The sequence below is a fragment of the Megascapheus bottae genome, chromosome X (genome assembly GCF_031878675.1).
Source record: "Megascapheus bottae isolate mThoBot1 chromosome X, mThoBot2.hap1, whole genome shotgun sequence".
Lineage (NCBI taxonomy): Eukaryota > Metazoa > Chordata > Mammalia > Rodentia > Geomyidae > Megascapheus > Megascapheus bottae.
The window spans coordinates 45,183,650-45,205,563 of NC_143547.1; the positions used below are offsets into that span (position 1 = coordinate 45,183,650).

At 38.5% G+C, this 21,914-nt stretch overlaps 1 protein-coding gene across 1 annotated transcript in view; it reads right to left on the bottom strand.

Annotated features, from left to right (window-relative positions):
* Positions 1-2,187: 2,187 nt before the first annotated feature.
* Positions 2,188-21,914, bottom strand: part of Heph (hephaestin) — an 80,795-nt gene continuing 61,068 nt past the window's right edge. Inside the window, exons 17-21 of the mRNA XM_090326732.1 lie at positions 17,018-17,243; positions 14,712-14,851; positions 13,044-13,206; positions 7,111-7,155; positions 2,188-4,010 (exon numbers count right to left, since the gene is read on the bottom strand). Of these exons, the coding sequence (XP_090182858.1) occupies positions 3,778-4,010; positions 7,111-7,155; positions 13,044-13,206; positions 14,712-14,851; positions 17,018-17,243 (807 nt within the window). The 3' untranslated portion in view covers positions 2,188-3,777. The remainder of the gene's footprint in view (positions 4,011-7,110; positions 7,156-13,043; positions 13,207-14,711; positions 14,852-17,017; positions 17,244-21,914) is intronic.

Below are 21,914 nucleotides of genomic sequence, written 5' to 3' on the forward strand. Positions count from 1 at the left end.
GTCCTAGCTATATTTTGGGCTTTTCTGGGGGGGGAGTTGTTCATTGGAGATAAGAATCTCATGACATTTCCTGCATATATAGCTTTCTTTGGTGGATGCAGCAAAAGCCATGCTTAAGGGGAAATTTATAGAACTGAATGTATATATTAGAAGAGAAAGGGTTTTTTTTCTTTTCTTTCTTCTCTTTCTCTTTTAACCAGTTCTCAGTTTCAACTCAGGGCCTGGGAGCTATCCCTGAGCTTCTTTTGTTCAAGACTAGTGCTCTACCATTTGAACGATAGCACCACTTCTAACAGTGGCAAAGGATCTCAACTTCAATCTCACTTTGGGCTTTGTTAACAGAGGCATATCTTTTTGAGTCTGTTTCTCTGTCTGTAAGAATGAAATTTGTTAGTAATAATGTAAGAATTACAAGGAGTCATAAATGATAAATGACAAATAGCTATGTTTACATACCTTACAGCACAGTGGAAAGAAATGAACACAAAAGATTTATGGCAGGGGAAAGGCTTGCTCTGAGTGTGTGATTGCATGTGCTGACCCTGGCTGGGGCTTATCCTCAGGGGTTGAGAATTATCCCTAAGTTCTTTTGCTCAAGGCTAGTGTTCTACCGCTTGAGCCACAACTCCACTCCCTTCTTTTCGCTGGTTAATTTGGAGATAAAGAATCTCGTAAACTTTCCTGCTCGGGATGGCTTAGAACCACAATCCTCAGATCGAAGATCCTCAGATCTGTTGACTGTAAGTTTCAAATTTTCCTATAGCATCACTCATCCTCCTTTTTTTCTTTTCTAATTTCTGATACTCAGTGCTTACTTTTACTATATCCATTCTGTTTAAATAATTCATATTGCCATTCTATGTGGGTGATCTGACAGCAACAAATTCTTTTAAACTTTCTTAGTTTAAGGATGCTTTTCATCCATGATGGACTGTGTAACTGGATATAGAATGTGATCATCACAATAGAGCTCAGGCTGGCCTTGATCTCACTATATAGTTCAAGCTGACCTCAAATTCCCTATCCTGCTACCTAAACTCCCATCCGCTTGGATGTGAGCCACCTCATCTGACTCTGATAATCCTTTTCTTTCATCACTTGAAAAGTATAATGCCATTTCACTTCCAGCTTCCAGAGTTTCAAAGAGGCATTCACTGTCCTTCAAATTGATGTTCTCCCAGTAGATAAAATGTTGTTCTCTTTGGTTCTTTTCAAGATTGTTTTTCTGTCTAGTTCTTAGAATTTAAGTATACCATGACTTGGCTGTTTCTTTATGAAAGGTCATACTATAGCAAGTTGCCAAATTACATTTTCATCCCTGCTGTCCCTGTCTAGTGTGCCTTCTTCTTAAATTGTTTCTCTTTCATTATTTCCAGGATCTATTTATCTTCAGGTAGAGATAAATCTGACACGTTGTCCAAACTAGAAGCTTAATTTGTATTTGTGAAACATCACTTTCCTATGCAGAAAATCAATTTAAAAGCTTAGAGAGAATTTGAGGAAAATAATCAGGAAGAAACCACAGCCATCCAAGTAACAAATGGTTGCAGTTTAAACTGGAGTGTTAATAACAGAAATGAAAACAAATAAATTAAAAGTATTTTGGAAAGGTGGCAAATAAGACTCACTGATATGATGTCAAAAAGAGCCAACAGATCTTTGCCCATGTGTCCTTGTCCTATGAACAGTTTTGAGTCTGGGTGTAGCCCTGTATCACCCTTTGTCCGATTTTCCTGACATTCACAGAATCTTTTCACCTATGTCATCACTTCTTTTCCAATAGCATGTTTTCATTGTCCAAAGTATTTCCATATATGTATATAATGTACTTTGAATTTTTTTCATTCAGAAGTAGCATACATTGAAAGCATTAAGGGGGGGCTGTATTTTGTTATGCACAGAATACTATGAATATGTTCAATCCCTCCATCATAGTCTGTCTTCCTTCTCCCATTTTCAGTGTTTGTTGGGTGGGTTTCACTATGTTGTCATATAGATAGGACTTCGATTCTTTTCATCACTCTTCACCGCTCAGCACATTTCCCGTTCCCTCTTATTCCTACTGCTGAATCCCCCAGAGACTTCCTCTTTTATTCATGTCTCATTATTAGGGCTAGGTTCCACAAGTGAATGAAAACATGCAATATTTGGGTTTTCTTGAGTAATAGAATGATTTCCAGTTCACACTTATTTTCCTGAAAATAACCACTTTATTTTCTTTATGGCTGAGCAATATTCCACACTATATTCCATATTTTCTTTGTTCACTCTACTTTAATCAAATTCATGCCCTGTTACTTTCTTATTCTCTTTTCATACAGTTTTGACAGGTTTCATTATTGCATTTTCATACATATACTTCAATCATATTTACCCCCAGCCCTTTTCCACCCTCCCCTCCCTCACTGCTGCCTACCCCTTAAAAATACCCGTTTGACATTCATGCCATACGCTTTATTTTTCAGGTCTAGATTCTACATATGAATGAAAAATATAATGGTCTGAATCAGACTTAACACAATGATCTCTACTTTCATCCATTTTCTCATTTTCTCACTGACATTTTCATTCTTCTTTATGGCTGAAGGAATGAGTATATTATCTATTAGGCAGATTCCATATTTTGGCTAAATTAGTGGGAACTGCTCCTTTTATAGAGTATATCAACCACTCTAACTTGGATATTTCTTTGGGATAGCTTCCAAAACACAATCTGCAATAACAATAAAGGACAGCAGATACTTGTGCTTTCTGAAACCTGAAGCTTCTGTTTCCATTGCAGACCTACCTTCCTGAAGTCTCAGGATCCAAGATCAAGCCCCTGAGTTCAGTCTCCTATGCAAAAATAAAGTGGAAAAGGAGGAACTGACAGAAGAATCATCAAAACTACTAAATTCAGTACATGTTCTAACATGTACATTTTTGTACTGGTACTTGGATTTGAACTAAGGGACTTGTACTCTTAACTTTCTTTAGTCAAGCTGGTGCTCAATGACTTAAGGTACACTGCCACTTTTGGCTTTTTTTGCTGGTTAATTGGAGGGAAAAGGCTCATGAATCTGTCTGCTTGAGCTGGCTTCAAACTGGGATCGTCAGATGTCAGCTTCCTGAATACCTAAGATTACAGGCATGAGCCACCAGGGCTCTGCTCCGTTTATAATATTGAATGATTGGCTTTCTGGAGTATGTCTGGTTCCACAGGTCGTAAGTAATTAAGACATCAATAACCCTTCCACATATTTCTCCCATTGCCAAGAAAAATCAAAACATAATTTGTATTCCCAATTCCTACCCTACCTCCAATTCCCCATTATGCTTGTGTTCTCACAATCCTTAGTTTAGTTATGAGTTCACTTTGTAGCTCACATGTCCTTATCTGAACTTACCTCCATTCTGAAAGGAACCAAAAACCTACTTAATGAGTGTTTTTCCTTGGTATCTACTTCATAAAGAAGGATCCATTTCTGGGAAATTTCCAGACCTTCCAAGAATTGAAAAATAACCTTACAGCTGTTTGTAATTTGTTATGGGGTGTACTATGGGATTTTCCTAGTCCTAAGTGCCTGAGTGTAGCAAAGAAACTAAAGAAAAACAAATGCATGTAATTCCCATGTAAATAAATAAATGAAGAAATGCCCAGATAATTTTGATTCCATCCTCTGCTCCTCCAACACCTATGCCTTTTTCACAGTAGAGTTAGCTGCAAGTCCACAGCTTCCTGGGATTTGGGGAGTTCATTCGGATGTGCTTCCTGAGGGTATCTCCAGACTCTAGTCATTACTGCTTGAGAGCGAGAAGCTTGAAGCTATCATCCAAGATGGACCTCCTGTTGCGCCTAAGCTTTCTCTGCCGATGCTGGTACCAGACCACACCACCAAGAGCCAGAGCAACTAGCAAGAGGATGATACCCGTGGCAATCAAAACAGCAATCAGAATCTGGGCATCTTTTACAGAGAACTTCGTGCCCAACATTCTCAAACTGCCATCTTCAATGTCCCTTAGGATTATTGCTGAAACAGAAGAAGAAAATGAGGACCCATCGATGAGTAATACTCTAAGGAACATTTTTTTGCAATCATCTCAATTTTTTTTGCTAGTCGTGGAGCTTTAACTCAGGGCCTGGGCACTGTCCCTGAGCTTCTTTTACTCAAGGCTAGCACTACTACTTGAGCTACCGTGCCACTTCCAACTTTTGCTGTTTATGTGGTCCTGAGTAATCATACCCTGGGCTTCACGCATGCTGTACATGCACTCTACAATAAAGCTACATCCCCAACCTGTAGTCATCTCTTAAAACAACAAGTTTATTCAAATAGGACATCAGACCTGTATCCAAAAGATACAGGTACCAGTGGCTAACCCTAGCTACTCAGGAGGCTGAGATCCAAGGATTGTGCTTTGAAGCCATCCTTGGCAAGTAAGTCCATAAAACTCCAATTAATCAGCAAAAAGCCAGAAGTGGAAGTGGGGCTCAAGTGATAGAACAGCAGCCTTCAGTGGAAAAAGTTAAGGATAAGCACCAAAACCCTAAACTCAAGCCCCATTATTGGCACCAAAACAACAAAAAAATGATACAAAGAATTGGATAAATAAGACATCATAGCTGGAAGGCTTTTGGGGAATCATTGAGGCCCCAGTGAACTCATGGTTTGACCTAAAACCCACGGTAGGAAATGCTTGATGTATTTCCTCACATATCCACAGGTCTGTGAGGGAGATAAATAATTGGGCTTCGTCTGCATGGTTCCTGAATATAAAATTAAGAGGAATAAATGAAATTTCAGAAAGAAGACTGGATTCAATCATGCACTTTGTCAAATGCTCATTCTGACCATTAGACCATGATAATAGCCTGCCACTGTGGTGCTAGGGCTCTCACCTTTCTGGTCACATTAACATTAATATCATGCAGATCCTTCTATATGATTGTTACTTCCTGCCATACAGACTTTTCATAATCCCCAATTGATCTACAAAGTAAAGTTCAGAATCTTAAGCCAGACATCCAGCCCTCAGAGCCGGTCCCCAGTCTAACTTTCTCATCTTACCTGTTACTTCTGAACCACAGAACTCATTCTCTGAGTATCATTATAACAATCCTCTCAGGCTTATCTTCGCTCTGTACTCCTTCAATAGAATCTGAAGACTTCCTTCTTCTCATCTCTAGCTGCAGCTTAAATACTGCATGTCTCAGCAAAGGTTTCTCTAATTCATTTGACAATCAATGATCTCTGTTTTCCCAGAGTTCTTGATCTCCTTGTCATCCTACAATTTACTTCCTGCATGACTTTGGCAAAGTGTTCTATCTGAATCTGTTTCCTATTTTTATAAAATGGAGATAATGACCATATCTTACAGATGATTATTGATAGATTTTGGTAAAATAATATGTATAAAATATTTAGCATGGTACCTGGTAGAGAGCAAGTGCACAACAAATGTTAGCTGTTATTATTGTTTGCCCTTTCTGTGGAGAGCATCCAGCATTGCAATTACTGTTTGTGTCTCATTCCATTTTTAGACACTGGAGAGCAGCAACTACATCTTATTTGTTTTTGTATAATTGGTACTTGACACCTGTTTGATGAATGTATAATTGGGTGAATGAATGTTCTAACAGAACACAGAAGGTAGAATGTAATGAGTTTAAACAGAAGCTGTGAAACATCCTGTTCCTGAGTTTACATTCTACCGCTTACTCCTCTGTGACCTTGGACAAATCACTTCCTGTTTTCTCTGCTTCTCCTGGAGAAAATAATTGAGTTTGATTAGACAGTTTTGAGGATTTTCTCCATTGTAAACAACTGAGAACTTACTGGAAACGTTATGCATGTACACAAAATACATATATGCAAGAATTCTCGAGATGTGTACACGTACACAAACATGTAGATATGCAGACATAGATAGATGCATGTGTATAATAAATGACATATATAAAATAGTGGAGCTGCTTGAAGTAAATGAGATGTGGTCCAAGTCTTACCCATTGAACTCTACTTTAACTTTCTCCAGCAGCTGGTAGACATGCTAATAATCCCCTGGCAAACTATTTATCAGCTCCTTAGATCATTAGGACTTTGCAAATGAGATGCTAAGTTTTCAGTACAGCTGAAAACCTCCAGAGGAAACATATTCTTTAGGTGTACTAGATTTTGTTTTGTTGCTTGTTTGGTCTGTGGGGTGTATGTGTGTGGATGGGTGTGGGGGGTACATGTACGATTATGCTATGGTTTGTGCTCAGGGCTTCACACTCAGCCTTTACTGTCCATGGCTGGCACTCTTAACACTTGAGCCACATCTATCCTTCTAGATTTTGCTGGTTATCTGGAGATAATTGTTGCACGGACTTTTCAGCCTGGGTTTGCCTCAAAACACAATGATGAGATCTGAGTCTCCAAGCAGCTCGGGTTTCAGGTGTGTTAACCCATGCTTACTGCAGTGTCTTGACATGTAGCTCAAGCTGAACTCAAAATCATAACCCTCCTGTATCCAAGTACTTGGATTATTCCTACCACCATGTCTATCTCTAGAATCCTGTTTAATTCAAATAAGTGTCTAAATCTTTCTTAGTGTAAGGACAAATGAGGTAAACAAGGAAAGCACAATTTGGACCTAGAAATGCACAGAATAAGAATCTTCTTAAAGAAAAAAAAATGGCAATTTCTACAGCTTCAACTGCTTAGTATTCCACAGATGAAGAAGAAAGAGGCAATATAAAAATTGCTGTTGAAGAACGTCTGGTGTTTGTTCTAGTCTCACATTGTCCCTGTGGGAATCCATGTCTGTGCTGTGATGCCTTCATGCCTAACCCAGCAGGACTTGAATTTTCTTCTCCCTCACTCATTAGGTAGGAAACTAAGAAAGCAGCCTCCGACTGGGGAAAAGGCTGTTTTCCCTAACTTCAGAGGGTGGGGGAAAGAACCAGAGAATATACACGTGTGGAGGGAACTTGATTCTTGGTTCCCTGACTTTTGAGGCTTTACACAAATCTCAGGATTTGATCCTCAGGAAAGCCAGAAGTATCTCATCTGCAAGAGGTCACACATATACATACAAGTGCCCACACAGATATATGCATACATGTGACTATGCAGTCACTTTACCTACCATTTTCAGTCTCCTTGGTGATGGTACTGACAGTGCCTGCATATTCTGGGGGGAGAAAATATAACAAGTTAATTCTCATATTGTTCCTACCAATATAATCTATAGGTTGCCTGTGGAAGGCTGACATTGATTGGGGAAATTTCTCTGTGAAATAAGCAAAATGGAAGTGGAATGAACTAGTATATGATCAAAATCAATATAGATATGTTAATAGATTTTCAGTAGTAACACAAACTGTGGACAATAGCACAGACTTAAAGAGACCATGATGTAATTAATTTATATATTTGTTTCTTTTTTGCCAGTCCTGGGGCTTCAACTCAGGGCCTGGACTTACCACTTGGGTCACAATGCCATGTCCCACTTTTTCTGTTTATATGGGTACTGAGAAATCAAATCTAGGGCTTCATGCATGCTAAGCAATTACTCTACCACTAAGTCACATTCCCAGCCCTATATATTTATTTTTTTATCTTGCCAGTCCTGGAGCTTGAACTCCGGGCCTGAGCACTGACCTTGGGCCTTCTCAAGGCTAGAGCTCTACCACTTGAGCTACAGCACCACTTTTTCTATGTATGTGGTACCTAGGAAATCAAACCTGGATCTTTGTTCATGTTAGGCAAGCATTCTACCACTAGGCCAAACTCCCAGGCCCCAGCCCTATATATTTCCTAACACTACGTCAATCCCCATTATTACTGGACAATATTTATAGTACATTATAGATACAGTTATGTATAATGTATACTGTATGTAATTTCTTCCCCATTCTTATCCCTTCAGGAAGCCTCTGTTCCTTGTTCTTGTACTTCCCTACACATTGAACTTCTTTTCAGTACACTTCTTACTTGTCATTCTTAATTAGGTGAATCTCTTCTCATGGTTCATTTACCCTTTCCACCAGGGTACATCTGCCTTTAAATCACTGCTCGTACCCTTTTAGTAAAGATCTCTCTTTTGAGGCTCATATTATTTTTTGTCAGTGGGTGGGGCTTGAAATCTAGGGCCTGGGCACTGTTCCTGAGCTCTTCAGCATAATACTAGTTCTCTACCACTTGAGCCACAATGCCATATTCTTTAACTAGAAAAGCCACAAGGTCTTCTAATTGCTCTACCTAGCAGTTCTCTTCATTTTTGTAGAAGTCTTTGCTTCCTAGCTTAGGATGACCCACCCAACACTCAATTTTATAATTTATGGACCTCTTAATTTCTTAATGATTTATATGCCCTGTCTGTCTCTATTAACTCCTTCCCATAATCCACCTTAGAAATACAAAATCTACCAGTAACCCCCAATCTTTCAAGTGTTCTCTTACTATTGATTCAAAAATTATATTATTCTCTCTTCATTGTAGTTTCTGAGATCTTCTACAGTTTTCCCAGTCATCCTGTCTTCTCTATAATTGCTGGCTATGCCAGACTCTATTCTAGGCACTAGCTTACCAGTAGTATTAAAATCATCTGCCAATCTGTTGAATGTTACTAGAGAGATCACACTACTATAAATGAAACTCTTAGTGTTTTCTGGAAATAATTATTTCTATGACTCTATGCACTTCATCACAAAGGAAGCAGAGACCACAAGATAAAAATCCTCTCTGTATTTGAAGACCTCCTCTAAATATACAGAATGATTCTCCTCTTTTTTTTCCTCTTCTTCCTTCTTACAGTATAAAGATCTTCCTTCAGTCTGGTAATAATCTTTCCCCTTTCCTATGGTTATCATTCCTTGCTGCTCTATCAACAGTTGTATTCTAACAATAAATTCTTTCTACCCTAGTACCCCCAACTCTCTCTAATTGTCTTGTTAGCACATAGGGATTGAAAGAATATGGCATTAGACCATAGTGAGTTTTAAGCAAACAAAAATGCAAATAGATTAAAATTTACAGGATAAATAATTAAAGGGAGACTTGTACTACACTTAACTCATACAAGTACCCCAATGATATACATTGAGAAGTCTCATACTTTGCATGGCTCCTCTTTGGGTTGACTCATTCATTATAGTATATGAAGACATATTCTTGTCTGAAATCTACAGTACCTTGACATATCAACTGGCTCATGTAACATATTCTTCAGGACTGATACAATACAGGCTCTCTATAAAGAATCTAATATAGGCTCTCTACGAAGAATCTAGACACCCAGCTAATTTCTCCATTACTTGGCAAGACTCTTGAGCCTCCACCTGACTTACGTCACTGCAGGTACAACTTCTTATAAATATCACTTTGATTGAAAAGGGAGGGAAAAAGGACTCATTAGTCTGACTATAAGAGTAGCCAATAGAAGTCACACTCTAGCATTATGGAATGCTAGAGGACAAAACTCTTTAATGATACAGGAAATCATCATGTACAATTGTTTGTTCCTTCCCTGGGGTAAAAAGCAGAGTTATATTTTCTAACCTAGTTTACTAAGTCTATTTGAATAGCTGAAGACATTTTCATACTCTCTAATCTTTTGATAAAGTGTCACTAGTTGACAATCTCAAAATATTCACTGTAATAGCACCATTTTTCAAAGCATATGACATTTTGCAGAGCATAAAAAACACTTCACATCAGTGGATCATGCCTGGTATCCTAGTTACTGAGGAATCTGAGATCTAAGAATTATGGTTTAAAGCCAGCCAGGGCAAGAAAGTCTCTGAGACTTGTATTTCCAATTAATCACAAAAAAAGATGGAAGCTGGGCTGTGTCTCAAGTGGTAGAGAGCCAGCCTTAGCACATACACACACACACACACACACACACACACACACACACACACACACACACACACACCCCAATAGGAAGAAAAAGAGGGAAAAAATAAAAATAACCACTCATTCCTGTGGGTTCCAGAAAAGGTCCTTCATGGGAAGAAGAAAATGTTATGGGGTGGGCTCTAGTCAAGCAGACCAAAAAGTGAAACATTTAACTGTTTAACAACCCAAAGACACAAAAGTCAATGCAGCTTATCCTTCTACTTGTTTGGTAAAAATAAAGATGAGTGCTTAACAGTGTGGCAGTGCCTCAAAAGGCTAAACATAGAACTCCCCTATGACCCAGCAATTCCACTACTTGGCATTTACCCAACCATCCAGAAACAAGGTCATACTAAACCCACTAGCACAACAATGTTCATTGCAGCACTATTCACCATAGCAAAGACATGGAACCAACCTAGATGTCCCTCAGTTGATGAGTGGATCAACAAGTTGTGGTATTTGTACACAATGGAATTCTATGCTGCTGTCAGAAAGAATGACATCGCCCCATTTGTTAGGAAATGGAAAGACTTAGAAAAAATCATATTAAGTGAAGTAAGCCAGACTCAAAGGAACTTAGGCTCAATGGTTTCCCTCATTTGTCATAATCAGTAGAAACCTTGGGCTCTACTAGCAGAGATCTGAAATAGAGCAAACTCTTGATACATAAGGCCATATAGTATGAAGCTAATTGAAAGGACCTCCAGGATATTGAAACAAAAGCCATATAACGAATGATTGTTGTCCTTTAATGTACTACGTTGTCTCTCATCTCATTTGCTGTCCCTTGGTTATCTCATATTGTTATAGTATCTCACTTTGTTATCTGATATATTGAATTTATTTGTATTTGGTTATTTGAAATTTGATAGGGAAGGGGAGAAAACCAAGACGGGTGGGGGGTGTGGGGGGGAGGGTAATGGGTACCAAGACATGTGAAAGGGTATCAATGTATGTGAATTAATGCACCTTCTATCTGGCAAATATCATGTAACCCTTTTACTAATTACAATAAAAAATCGATTATAAAAAAGATGAGTGCTTAAACAATTACTGTGCTATTTTATCACTATAAAATTAAGAAAAAAATCCATCCATATTCTGAAGTAAGCAATAGTTGAAGGTCGATATCCATTTCTAGCCTTTGATGGACAGAACAGAAAAAAATTCACCTTTCTCAAAAATCCAATTAATTAAGAGGTAATCATCAGAAATAATTATAAATAAAATAAGGGGCCAGGGGTGTGGCCTAGTGGTAGAGTGCTCACCTAACATGCACGAAGACCCAGGTTCAACTCCTCGGTGCCACATACACAGAAAAAGCTAGAAGTGGTGCTGTGGCTCAAGTGGTAGAGCACTAGCTTTGAGGAAAGCTCAAGGACAGTGTTCAGGCCCTGAGACCAACCCCTAGGGCTGTAGAGAAGGAGAAGAAGGAGGAAGAAGAAGAGGAAGAGGAGGAATAGGAAGAGGAGGAGGAGGAGGAGAATTAGAATTGTTTTTAAAAAAGATCCTCAGTGGCTGGGAACATAGCTCAAAGATAGAATGCATACTTAACATGGTTAGGTACTAGGTTCAATATCCAGCACTGAAACAAAATCAAAGGACTCAAAACTCCTAGGTTCCCACACAGTATTGTGGGACAAGGTGTGGAAGTGCTGGGTGTGGTTGGCGGGGCAGGATATTGACTTCCTGCCTGCTGACCCTTGAGCAGGGAAAAAAATACACAAGAAGAGGGAAGCAGAGTCAGCCTACTCTACTATAAGTGACAGCAGGGAATCACATGCATGTTATTCTTTCCATGTCTGGGTCAATGAATGCATTTGCAGGGAGGAGTCGAGTAGTGTCTGTATTTCCATACATCACTGTGTGGAATTAAGCAAGCTCCATTACTGTATGATCCTCTAGCAGCTCTAAATCTCCCCCTCCATCATTGGGAAAAAAACCAAGATGATTGGGAGGGGGAGGGAAAGTGGTACAAAAACATGAAAAGGGTATCAATGTTCAAGAAATAATGTACCCACTACCTGACAAATATAACTGTAACCCCTCTATACATTACTCCAAAAATAAAACACAGTTTTTAAAAAATGGACTTAACCTGTGCCTTGTATAAATGTTTCTCTGACTGGAGAAAGGGAAAGGGAATAACAAAATGGTTAATCAAAGGACAAAGGGTGAACCAATTTAACAGCAATACTCACAAGGTGTTAAGTTGGAAATGAACTCTACAATCTGGAATGGGGTAGTGGTGATGGGGATATTGGGGGAAAGACAAGGGAGGGGTAACAATGTTTGTCAAGAAATGCACTCATTATTTATGTAACTGTAACCCCTCTGTACATCACCCTTACAACAAAATATTTTTTGTAATAATGGACTCAAAAGTTGGGCGCTGATGGCTCACATTTGTAATCCTAGCTACTAAGGAGGCTGAAATGTGAGATTTGCTGCTGAAAGCCATCCCAGGCAGTAAAGTTTGTTAAACTCTTATCTCCTCTAAACTATTCAGAAAATGCCAGAAGTAGAGGTTTGGCTCAGTGGTAGAACACTAGACTTTTGCAAAAAGAAGCTCAGTGACAGCATCTGAGTTCAAGCCCCACGACTAGCACAAAAATAAAGTAAATAAACAAAGAGTTGATGAGTAATACTTCTAATTCACCTTAAATAACGCATTTATACCTAAATTAAATAGAAAGAGTTTAGACGTACAGTAGGCATAGAGCCTAATCAGTTTTAGGTTAGGTCTAGTCATGGGAGTTCAAAAGGTGTCAGAGTAATCAGGAGAAGGGCAGGTTTCAAGAAGACAAATGAGACCTATTGCAGGAGAAATGCCTGAGGATGAGACATACTCTGGCCACTTGGTTCTTCTGGAATCAGAGTAGAGGTGCAAGAGGTTTCTTGGGATTATCTGATTTTTTAAAATATTTTTAATATTTTTTGCCAGTCCTGGACTTGAGCTCAGGGTCTGAGCACTGTCCTTGGATTTTTCCCAAGGCTAGAGCTCTACCACTTCGGCCTCAACACCACTTCCTGTTTTTTTATATGTATGTGGTACCGAGGAATCGAACCTGGGTTTCATGCATGTGAGGCAAGCACTCTACCACTAGGACAAACACCTGGCCTCGGATTATTTGATTTCTATAGGCTAAAGTGTTAGAAGATGATCCATCTTACCTTGTTGAGGCAAGACAGTAAAGAGAGTCTCCATGCCAGCATAGACGTGGTCGGTCACATGGCAGTGCATAAGCCATGACCCAGGATTGCTGGCAACCATCTCCACCACTTCAAAGGTCCCTGGAAACAAGTCAACAACATCTGCCCGGTAGCTCTGTCCATTCTGCAAGACAGATTGGGAGTAAGGAAGAAGAAATGTAGATTATAGCAAATATCTCAGAAGTTGGAGGAAATTAAAAAAAAATCTCTAACATTCACATTAGGGACACAGGACTCCAAAGTTCCGAGAACAGAGACTAGCTTTAAAAGCCCATTTTATTCATCTCTCCTAGAATCCGCCACACAAACTAAATCAAGAGATGACTCTCTGCTACTGTTACTTTGTTTATGTTTAATGAAAAGCAGGTGCATCAAAGTACAAAAGCATTTTGGTTTCTTTTAGAGGACTCCAAACTGGTTTCTCCATAACTTTCAACTCGCTGAAATCTGCAGAATCTGACTTAAGCGCTGCCCTTTATACCATTGCTACATGATGCCTTTAGAAATGAATACAAGGTAGATTCTCCCACTCGTCATGAGTATCATGGGACCTTTTAGATCTCCAGGTCAACAAGCCAAATTTTCTTTAAAATATACAGATTACTCCAAGTAGCTCCTGACAAAAAAAAAAAACAAACTCTTCCTCTAATGGATTAAGAACTTTCTGTGTTTCTATGATGCTGCTCTGAAATTTTCTTGCTCCTAGAATCACACAAACCATTGAGCTGAGATGTTCACTGCAACACTATTTGCCATAGCAAAGATATGGAACCAACCCAGATGCCCCTCAGTAGATGACTGGATCAACAAGATGTGCTACTTATACACAATGGAATTCTATACTGCTGTCAGAAAGAATGACATCATCCCATTTGTAAAGAAATGGAAAGACTTGGAAAAAAAATCATATTAAGTGAAGAAAGCCAGACTCAAAGGAACATAGGCTCAATGGTTTCCCTCATTTGTAGTAATTAGCACACATCTAGGACTCTCCTAGCAAAGGATTATAATAACTCAAACCTAGGTATATAAGTTCATATAGGATGAGACTAAATGAAAGGATCTCTAGGATATGGAAACAAGAGCTTTATCTTGTGTGATGGTTGTTCTTAAGGTACTGTTATTTCTCTTTTCCTTTGTTGCCCTTTGATTAATTTCATGTTGTTACTGTACCTGACTTTGTTAGCTGGTATTTTGTATATATGTTGTTTATTTGAAATAGGAAAAAGAAGGGCATAAAACAAGATGATTGGGAGTGGGTGGGATGAGGGAAATGGGGACAAAAACATGAAAAGGGGTATAAATGTTTGAGAAGTAATGCACCTACTATCTGGTGAATGTAACTGTAACCCCTCTATACATTACCCTGACAATAATTTTTTAATGTGGGGGGAAACAAACAAATAATTGAGTTACAAGTCCTTGACAGCGACCCATCACTTTTATTTCTACAATGTCCTTTCCCTACAAATGAGCTATTCTCTTCTATATCAAATGGTAAAGCTAACCTGTCTGATGAACATGTCTACATCTCTGCTTTTCTAAGTGACTATTACTTTCTTCCTTGCTATTCCTTTCCTCCTCAGTGGCTACTATAGTGCACTTGCCATCAGGCTCTCTTCTTCTCACCCGATAGAGGAAGCTCTCTGCATGGAAGTGGACAGTGTGTATGTCGGTATCTTGGCCCATAGCCAACATGTACCAGGCCACTCGTTCTCCTTGGTGCATGGTAAGACCCTTGAGGTTGGCATAAACTTTCCCATTGATGGCTGTAAAAGGAAAAAATAATCTCATATCTCTCATATTTCTCTTTGACACCACTTTGCCCCTATCCTAGGGTCTTGTCTCTATAATCTGGTGACAGCAATAAGCTCATAACTCCCCTCATCTTTAGTCCGACTACTACTTCAATCTATTGTTCACATTGATGTGATCGTTGAAAATAACTAATGCTACTGTTATCCTACTTAAACTGGCTTTAAACAAACTCAGGCAGGAAAGTCTATGAGATTCTGATCTCCAAATTACCCAGCAAAAAATATGGAAGTGGAGTTTCGGTTCAAGTGGTAGCAACAGCATTGGCAAAAACAGCTCAGCTATAGCACACAGGTTGTGAATTCCAGCCATAGAACTGGTACAAACACTGCTTCATCCCTAACTAGACTTCTGTTACTAGAAAGCAGGAAATAAATTGAAGAAGGATGCTAAATTCAAGGATGCTACAGAAATATCAGGTACACTAGACTACAAAAAAACTGTTTAGCATGACACATTGATTTAATTAATAATATCAATGCATGGGCTTGATCCTCTCTCTTTCCAAGTTATATCCCATGCTCCAAAGGCACAAAACTATTCAATACTATATATTAATTTGCACTGTCAGGACTTTGTGAAGAACAATTTCCTCCCACATCTCGTGTTCTCACAGAGGGAAGGTAATATCTACTTTTCTCCTCAAGAGGGAAAATAATGTCTCTTTATCTAGGCCCACCAAATTGGGAATTTTGCAGAATGAAGTAAACGGGCTCAATTCAGCCCCTTCTAGAGTTTTTATCTTCATGACTAGTCTGATCACAGAAAAGGGTACAAATTGATTCCTGTTTCCTTTGTGGACAAAATGATGCCTCTGTCAATGGAGGAGAGCTACTGTTCATCTATTTCAATGACATGTAGAAAATTCATCTATTTCAAGGGAAGCAACAGCAAGCTCAATTACTTGTAGAAGTAAAATTCAGTTTTCTAATTAGCCTCCTCTGTAATAAAAAGCTCACATTTGATCTTAAGCAAATGTTTTTTTTCTCACTTATTTCAGGAATCTACAGGGGAAAAATATAATTTACTTAGCCCCTCAGATGACATTATTTGCTTTTATATCTTAAATGTTAGCATTCAGAAAATATCCAAAACTATCTACTACATGAAAAGGTAGCTAGATTCATACCTAAAGAATACGGAATAATGGACAAAGATAGAAGTGGGCATCAGTCAAACTCCTGCATTAGCATGACCTTCCCAGGCCCCCTTTCCCTTTTGTCCTGAGCCATTTAATTCTCAGATTTGACAGGAACTATGACGTTCACTTTGTGAGGTTTGTGAATCATCAGTTCTAATGTGAATCACTTATGTTTTCATCAAGAGGAAATGGCTAAAATCTGTGAGACAATGAGATCCTACATTTGAGTGCCATTAGAGTCATCAAAGCTCCACCTCATTGTCAGATCAAAGAAATCTTCAGCTAGAAAGTATAGTACGGGATCACTTCATTCATTCCATTGCATTTAAGCTTTCTCACTTATTTCAGACTTTGTTTTATTTGTGAAAAGCTACCTAGATCTCTAGAGCAAAGGAAGGCTTTAGTGTACAATTCCCTCCCCACACCCCAAAAAAATACCTTCAAGAATCAAAAAGGATCTTCCTTGTATATAGCATAAACCTAGTGAGTCTCTTCTCCAAGAATCCCATCTGTAAATGGAAACTGTTTCAAAAACAGACTAAAAGACTAGCTATAGCCTTCATCTGTCTATATTAGGAAAGAAGATTCCCTAAATCAGAATGGTAATGAAACAACAAGATATGACTATGTTAAATTCTGAATTTTCAAACAGTAAGGCCCGAGAAGCCTGCTCATAAGATACAAAGAGGTTATAAATGTCCACCTCGCCTTCTCTAACATGTTAAAATTTGTCACCATGGCAACTTTAGAATTACTTTCCTCTTTCCTCAGCAGCTGATCTAATCTGGATTATATATCAGTTTTAAATGTGAAAATGTACAATAGTTAAAGATTTCTTCCAATTCATCTCCATTGTATCTTCCAACCTTCCCATCTTTTCTGGAGCTAATACCCCCTTACACAGTAATGAGCCTATTTGATAGGCATATACAACTAGTAAAGACTTGTTTGGATTAGGAGTGACCTCTTTTGTACAGACCATGCATTTTATTGCTCTCCAAGAAAGTCTCATCCTGTAGGTTAACAAGGCCTGGTTCTTTGGGCCCATAAGTTGCCACATTCTCCTTCAGATACCATGACTGATTCTCATCAAAGATCAAAAATAACAAAGCAAATTCCCGATCCATATCACGTCGTACTCCATTGGATTCCAGAGTGCCCTTTCGGCAGATGACCAACGGTCCCACAAGGCCACTATACATGTCCTAAGAAAGTAAGGAACAGAGAAAGAGAAAGAGATGGAGTTAGTGCTATGTGGTAGTGATCTGCAGGGTAATGGCCCACCTAATTCCACTGTGAACCTCAGCACTGAATCATTAAAGTATCTGATACTTATAAAGCACTTCATTGTGATTGGAATTCATTCTCTCAACCATTTGGGAATAGATCTTCTATTGTATATATGCTTCAGTTAACTTGCATAAGTTTTGCTTTTGTTTTGTCAGTCGTGCGGCTTGAACACAGGGCCTGGACCATGTCCCTGAGCTTTTTCACTCAAAGCTAATATCCTACCACTTTGTGCCACAGTACCACTTCAGGTTTTCTAATGGTTATTTGGAGATACGAGTCTCATGGATTTTCCTGACTGGGTTGATTTCAAACTGTGATCCTCAGATCTCATCCTCCTGAGCTATTAGGATTACAGGCATAAACCACTGTTACCCAGATTTGAGTTAGTTTTAAACAAATAAATTTAGCCAGGTGTCAGTGGTTCACATCTATAATCTTAGCTATGCACAGGCTAAGTTCTGAGATTATGGTTCAACTCTAGCGTGGACAGGAAAGTCTAATTTCTAATTAACCAAGAAAAGGTCAGAAGTTGAGCTATGGCTCAAGTGGTAGACTTTCAGCATTGTATGAGAAAAAAAAGAACAGGAAAGAGTACAGGGCCCTGAGTTCAAGCTCCAATACTGGAAAACACACACACACACACACACACAATTAATTTAGTTATTATTACTATTTTAATCCTGAAAACGTGACACAAGTGTGCATGATAGTAGAAAAATGCAAATAGGACATAAATAAAAGAGATCCAATGTAAAATCTTTATCTCCCAGATTTCAATGGTAGCATTCATTTTTGAAAAACAAATCAATGTAAAGGTATGCATATACATATAACGTGGTTATTTCCTTCACTGTTACTTTATATACTTAATAAAGGTCTATAAGGTTGTCAGCCCATGTTCATATGTACAGAGTCAACTTGCTCTTCTAAACAATTTCATGGTATTTATTTGGTTGTACTATCAATGGCATATGCCTTAGATGGATGCATAGGTTTTTTCCCTGCTCTTTTTCTCTAGTGATTCTGAGAAACTTCCTGTAGTGAACATCATACAAATCCATATAGAGTTGTATGAGAAATTCCAAAAATACATTTGACTCACCATATGTTACATAAGTGAGCATTCTAGTATTCTTTAATTACTTCAACTGAAAGCTACTCAAAAATTGCAATTGCTCAAAGAAAAAATGAATCAAGACTAAGTGTTACCATCTGTCACAAAATCAATACTAAAATAAATACCATTTTCAAAAATCACAAGTTTGGGGCCGGGAGGTTGGGCTAGTGGTAGAGTGCATAGCATGCAAGAAGACGTGGGTTCGATTCTTCAGTACCCCACACATAGATAAAAGCCAGAAGTGGTGCTGAGGCTCAAGCGGTAGAGCTCTCACCTTGAGAAAGTCCAAGGACATTGATCAAGCCCTGAGCTCAAGCCCAGGACTGGAAAAAAATAACAAGTTTGGGGTACTTTTTCCAAGGAGGTTGATTGTGAACAATGTTGGAAAGTCAGAAAAAAGGATGGGATCATTTCTATTATCAGAGTTATAGGCATCCATTGAGACTTCTGTGAAGACTATCAAAAGCAGTGATCAGTGGAAGGAAGAGAGCTGAATTTGGATAAGATTGGTTGAAATACATTGTAAACAAATGGGCAAATGTCACTATGAAACCCCTTCTTGTATGGCTAATATATGTTAATTTCAAAAATTAAAAAGGATTATGAGACAAAAAAAATCCAGTAATCTAATCCAGAACTAAGAATGGAGCTCAGTGGCACAGCACTACCCTAGCATTTTAAGACTCATCTCAGAATTTATATCAACAACAAAAAAGGATTAATCTTCCAAACTTCTGTCTTCCTTAAGGCTTTCTATCTTCCGACATTTCTGCTGTGTGCTGCCATAAAGAGGATGGAATTATATACGTATGTACATATTTTCTAAATCACAAACTGTGGTCACTGCTGAGAAAAACTTCCTCATGCAAATCTGAGACAATTCTCAAGGATCTCTCTGGAGCCATTTGTTCCTCTCCTCTAGCATAGTCATGGTCTTTTGGGTATTTCTTCTATGGTTATCATGGCCAATATATTCTTCCAAGCTTCAAAAAGTTTTCATTAGCATTGTTCTGGGGTCTTTGACAGACAAATCCTTGGTGCTAAATTCCACTATATTTACAATTAAGTCTACATCATTGTTCTCCATTCCATCTACAATTTGCTATTAGGGATGATGTGATCAACACCACTTGGTTGGTAAGTAATCTAACTTGTGGTAGGTACCATCTGGTTTTGGTCCCCTGGAAACATTCTAAAATGTAAAGTTACATGTAGAAGGTTGTTGGTGATAGATGCTGATGGTTCTTTCCTGTAGACCTAGCTACTCAGGAAGTTGAGATCAGTGGATTGCAGTTTGAAACCAACCTATGTAGAAATGCGTGAGAAGCTTCATTTCACAAACAATCAGCAAGAAACAAGCCTTGATTTGATGATGATCATGGTTCTTGATTGGTTTGAACTTTTCATCTATCATGGCAGGGAAGATATAGTAGAGCAGAGTAGTTCACATCATGGTGGCCAGGAAGTATAGAGAAGGGTGACCTACTCACATATTTTTTCATATATTTTTATTGTAATTAATAGAAGGGTTACATTATATTCACCAGACAGAATATGCATTACTTCACAAACATTGATTCCCTTTCTTATGTGTCTTGGTCCCCATTTTCCTCCCCCACCCCCACCCCTCATCTTGTTTTCCTCCCTTCCCTATCTGACTTCAAATAACCAAATATCCATATATACAATATATCAGATAACCAGGTCAAATACTCTAACAATATGAGATAACCAAGGACAGCAAAAGAGATGAGAGATAAAATAGTACATTAAGGACAACAATCACTCATTACATAGCTTTTGTTTCAATATCCTGGAGGTCTTTCATTTAGCATCATTCTATATGTCCTTATGTATCTAGGTTTTGTTCTATTGTAAATCTCTGGTAGGAGAGCCCATGTTTCTACTGATTATGACAAATGAGGGAATCCACTGAGCCTATGTTCCTTTGAGTCTGGCTTACTTCACTTAATAGGATTTTTTTCTAAGTCTATCCATTTCCTTACAAATGGGGCGATATCATTCTTTCTGACAGCAGCATAGAATCCCATTTTGTATAAACATTACATCTTGTTGATCCACTCATTAACTGAGGAACATCTGGGTTGGTTCCATATCTTTGCTATGGTGAATAGTGCTGCAATGAACATAGTTGGGCTAGTGGATTTAGTATGCCCTTGTTTCTGGACGATTGGGTAAATGCCAAGTAGTGGAATTGCTAGGTCATAGGGGAGCTCTATGTTTAGTCTTTTGAGGAACTGCCATACTGCTTTCCATAGTGATTGAATGAGTTTGCACTCTCACCAACAGTGTAGTAGTGATCCCTCCTGGCCACATCCCCTCCAGCATCTGTTGTTATTAGATTTCTTGATCCTGGCCATTCTAACTGGAGTGAGGTGGAATCTTAGAGTTGTTTTGATTTACATTTCTTTTATGACCAGAGATGTTGAGCATTTCTTCATGTGTCTATAGGCCATTCTTATTTCTTCTTCAGAGAAGACTCTCTTTAAGTCTTTGGCCTTTATTTTGATGGGATGGTTGTTTCTTTGGAGATTAGTTTTGGAGTGATTCAATTTTTTGAGCTGTTGAAATATTTTAGATATGAGGCCTTTGTCCGTTGTATGGTTAGTGAAGATTTTCTCCCACTCTGTACGCTTTCTAGTTAATTTGCTAGTTATGTCTTTTGCCATACAGAAGCTCTGCAGTTTAATGCAGTCCCACTTATCCAGACTTTCTCTGATTTGTTGTGTTTCTTGGTCTTTAAGTTTTAACCTTTGCCAAGGAGACCTAGTGTATCTCCTATTCTTTCTTGTAAAGTTTTCAGTGTATCTGCTTTTACCTCGAGGTCTTTGATCCATTTGGAGTTATTCCTGGTGCAGGGTGTCAAAGAAGGATCCAACTTTAGTTTTCTGCAGGTGCTTAACCAATTCTGCCAGTACCCCTTGTTGAAAAGGCTGACTTTCTTCCATTCTCTTTTTTGGCTCCCTTATCAAGGATAACTGTGGGTTAATATCTGGGTTCTCAGTTCTGTTCCATTGGTCTTCAGGCCTGTTCTTGTGCCACCACTTATTTATTTTATTTTATTATTGCGATAATGTATAAAGGGGTTACAATTACATTCAACAGGTAGTAGGTGCATTACTTCTCACATATTGATACACCTTTACTCACTTATTTTCAAATCCAATAAGCACTTTCACAACTCAATGCCCTTTTCTTCTAATTCTTCTGCCATGTTCTCCCGTCCACTATGTCCCTTATCTAATTTCAAGGCCCAGAGTACATATTCCTTCCACTCAGATAGCACCTCCACTTCCCTTTTGCTCAATTAGTCTATAGTCTTTGAAAGTATGAAATGTATCTTACATTTGCAACATCTAAAGCACCAATAACATGCCCAGTATAAAGTACATAGTCAATAAATAATTGTGAAATGCAAGCTGTGCATGAATGTCTAGATAGATAAACC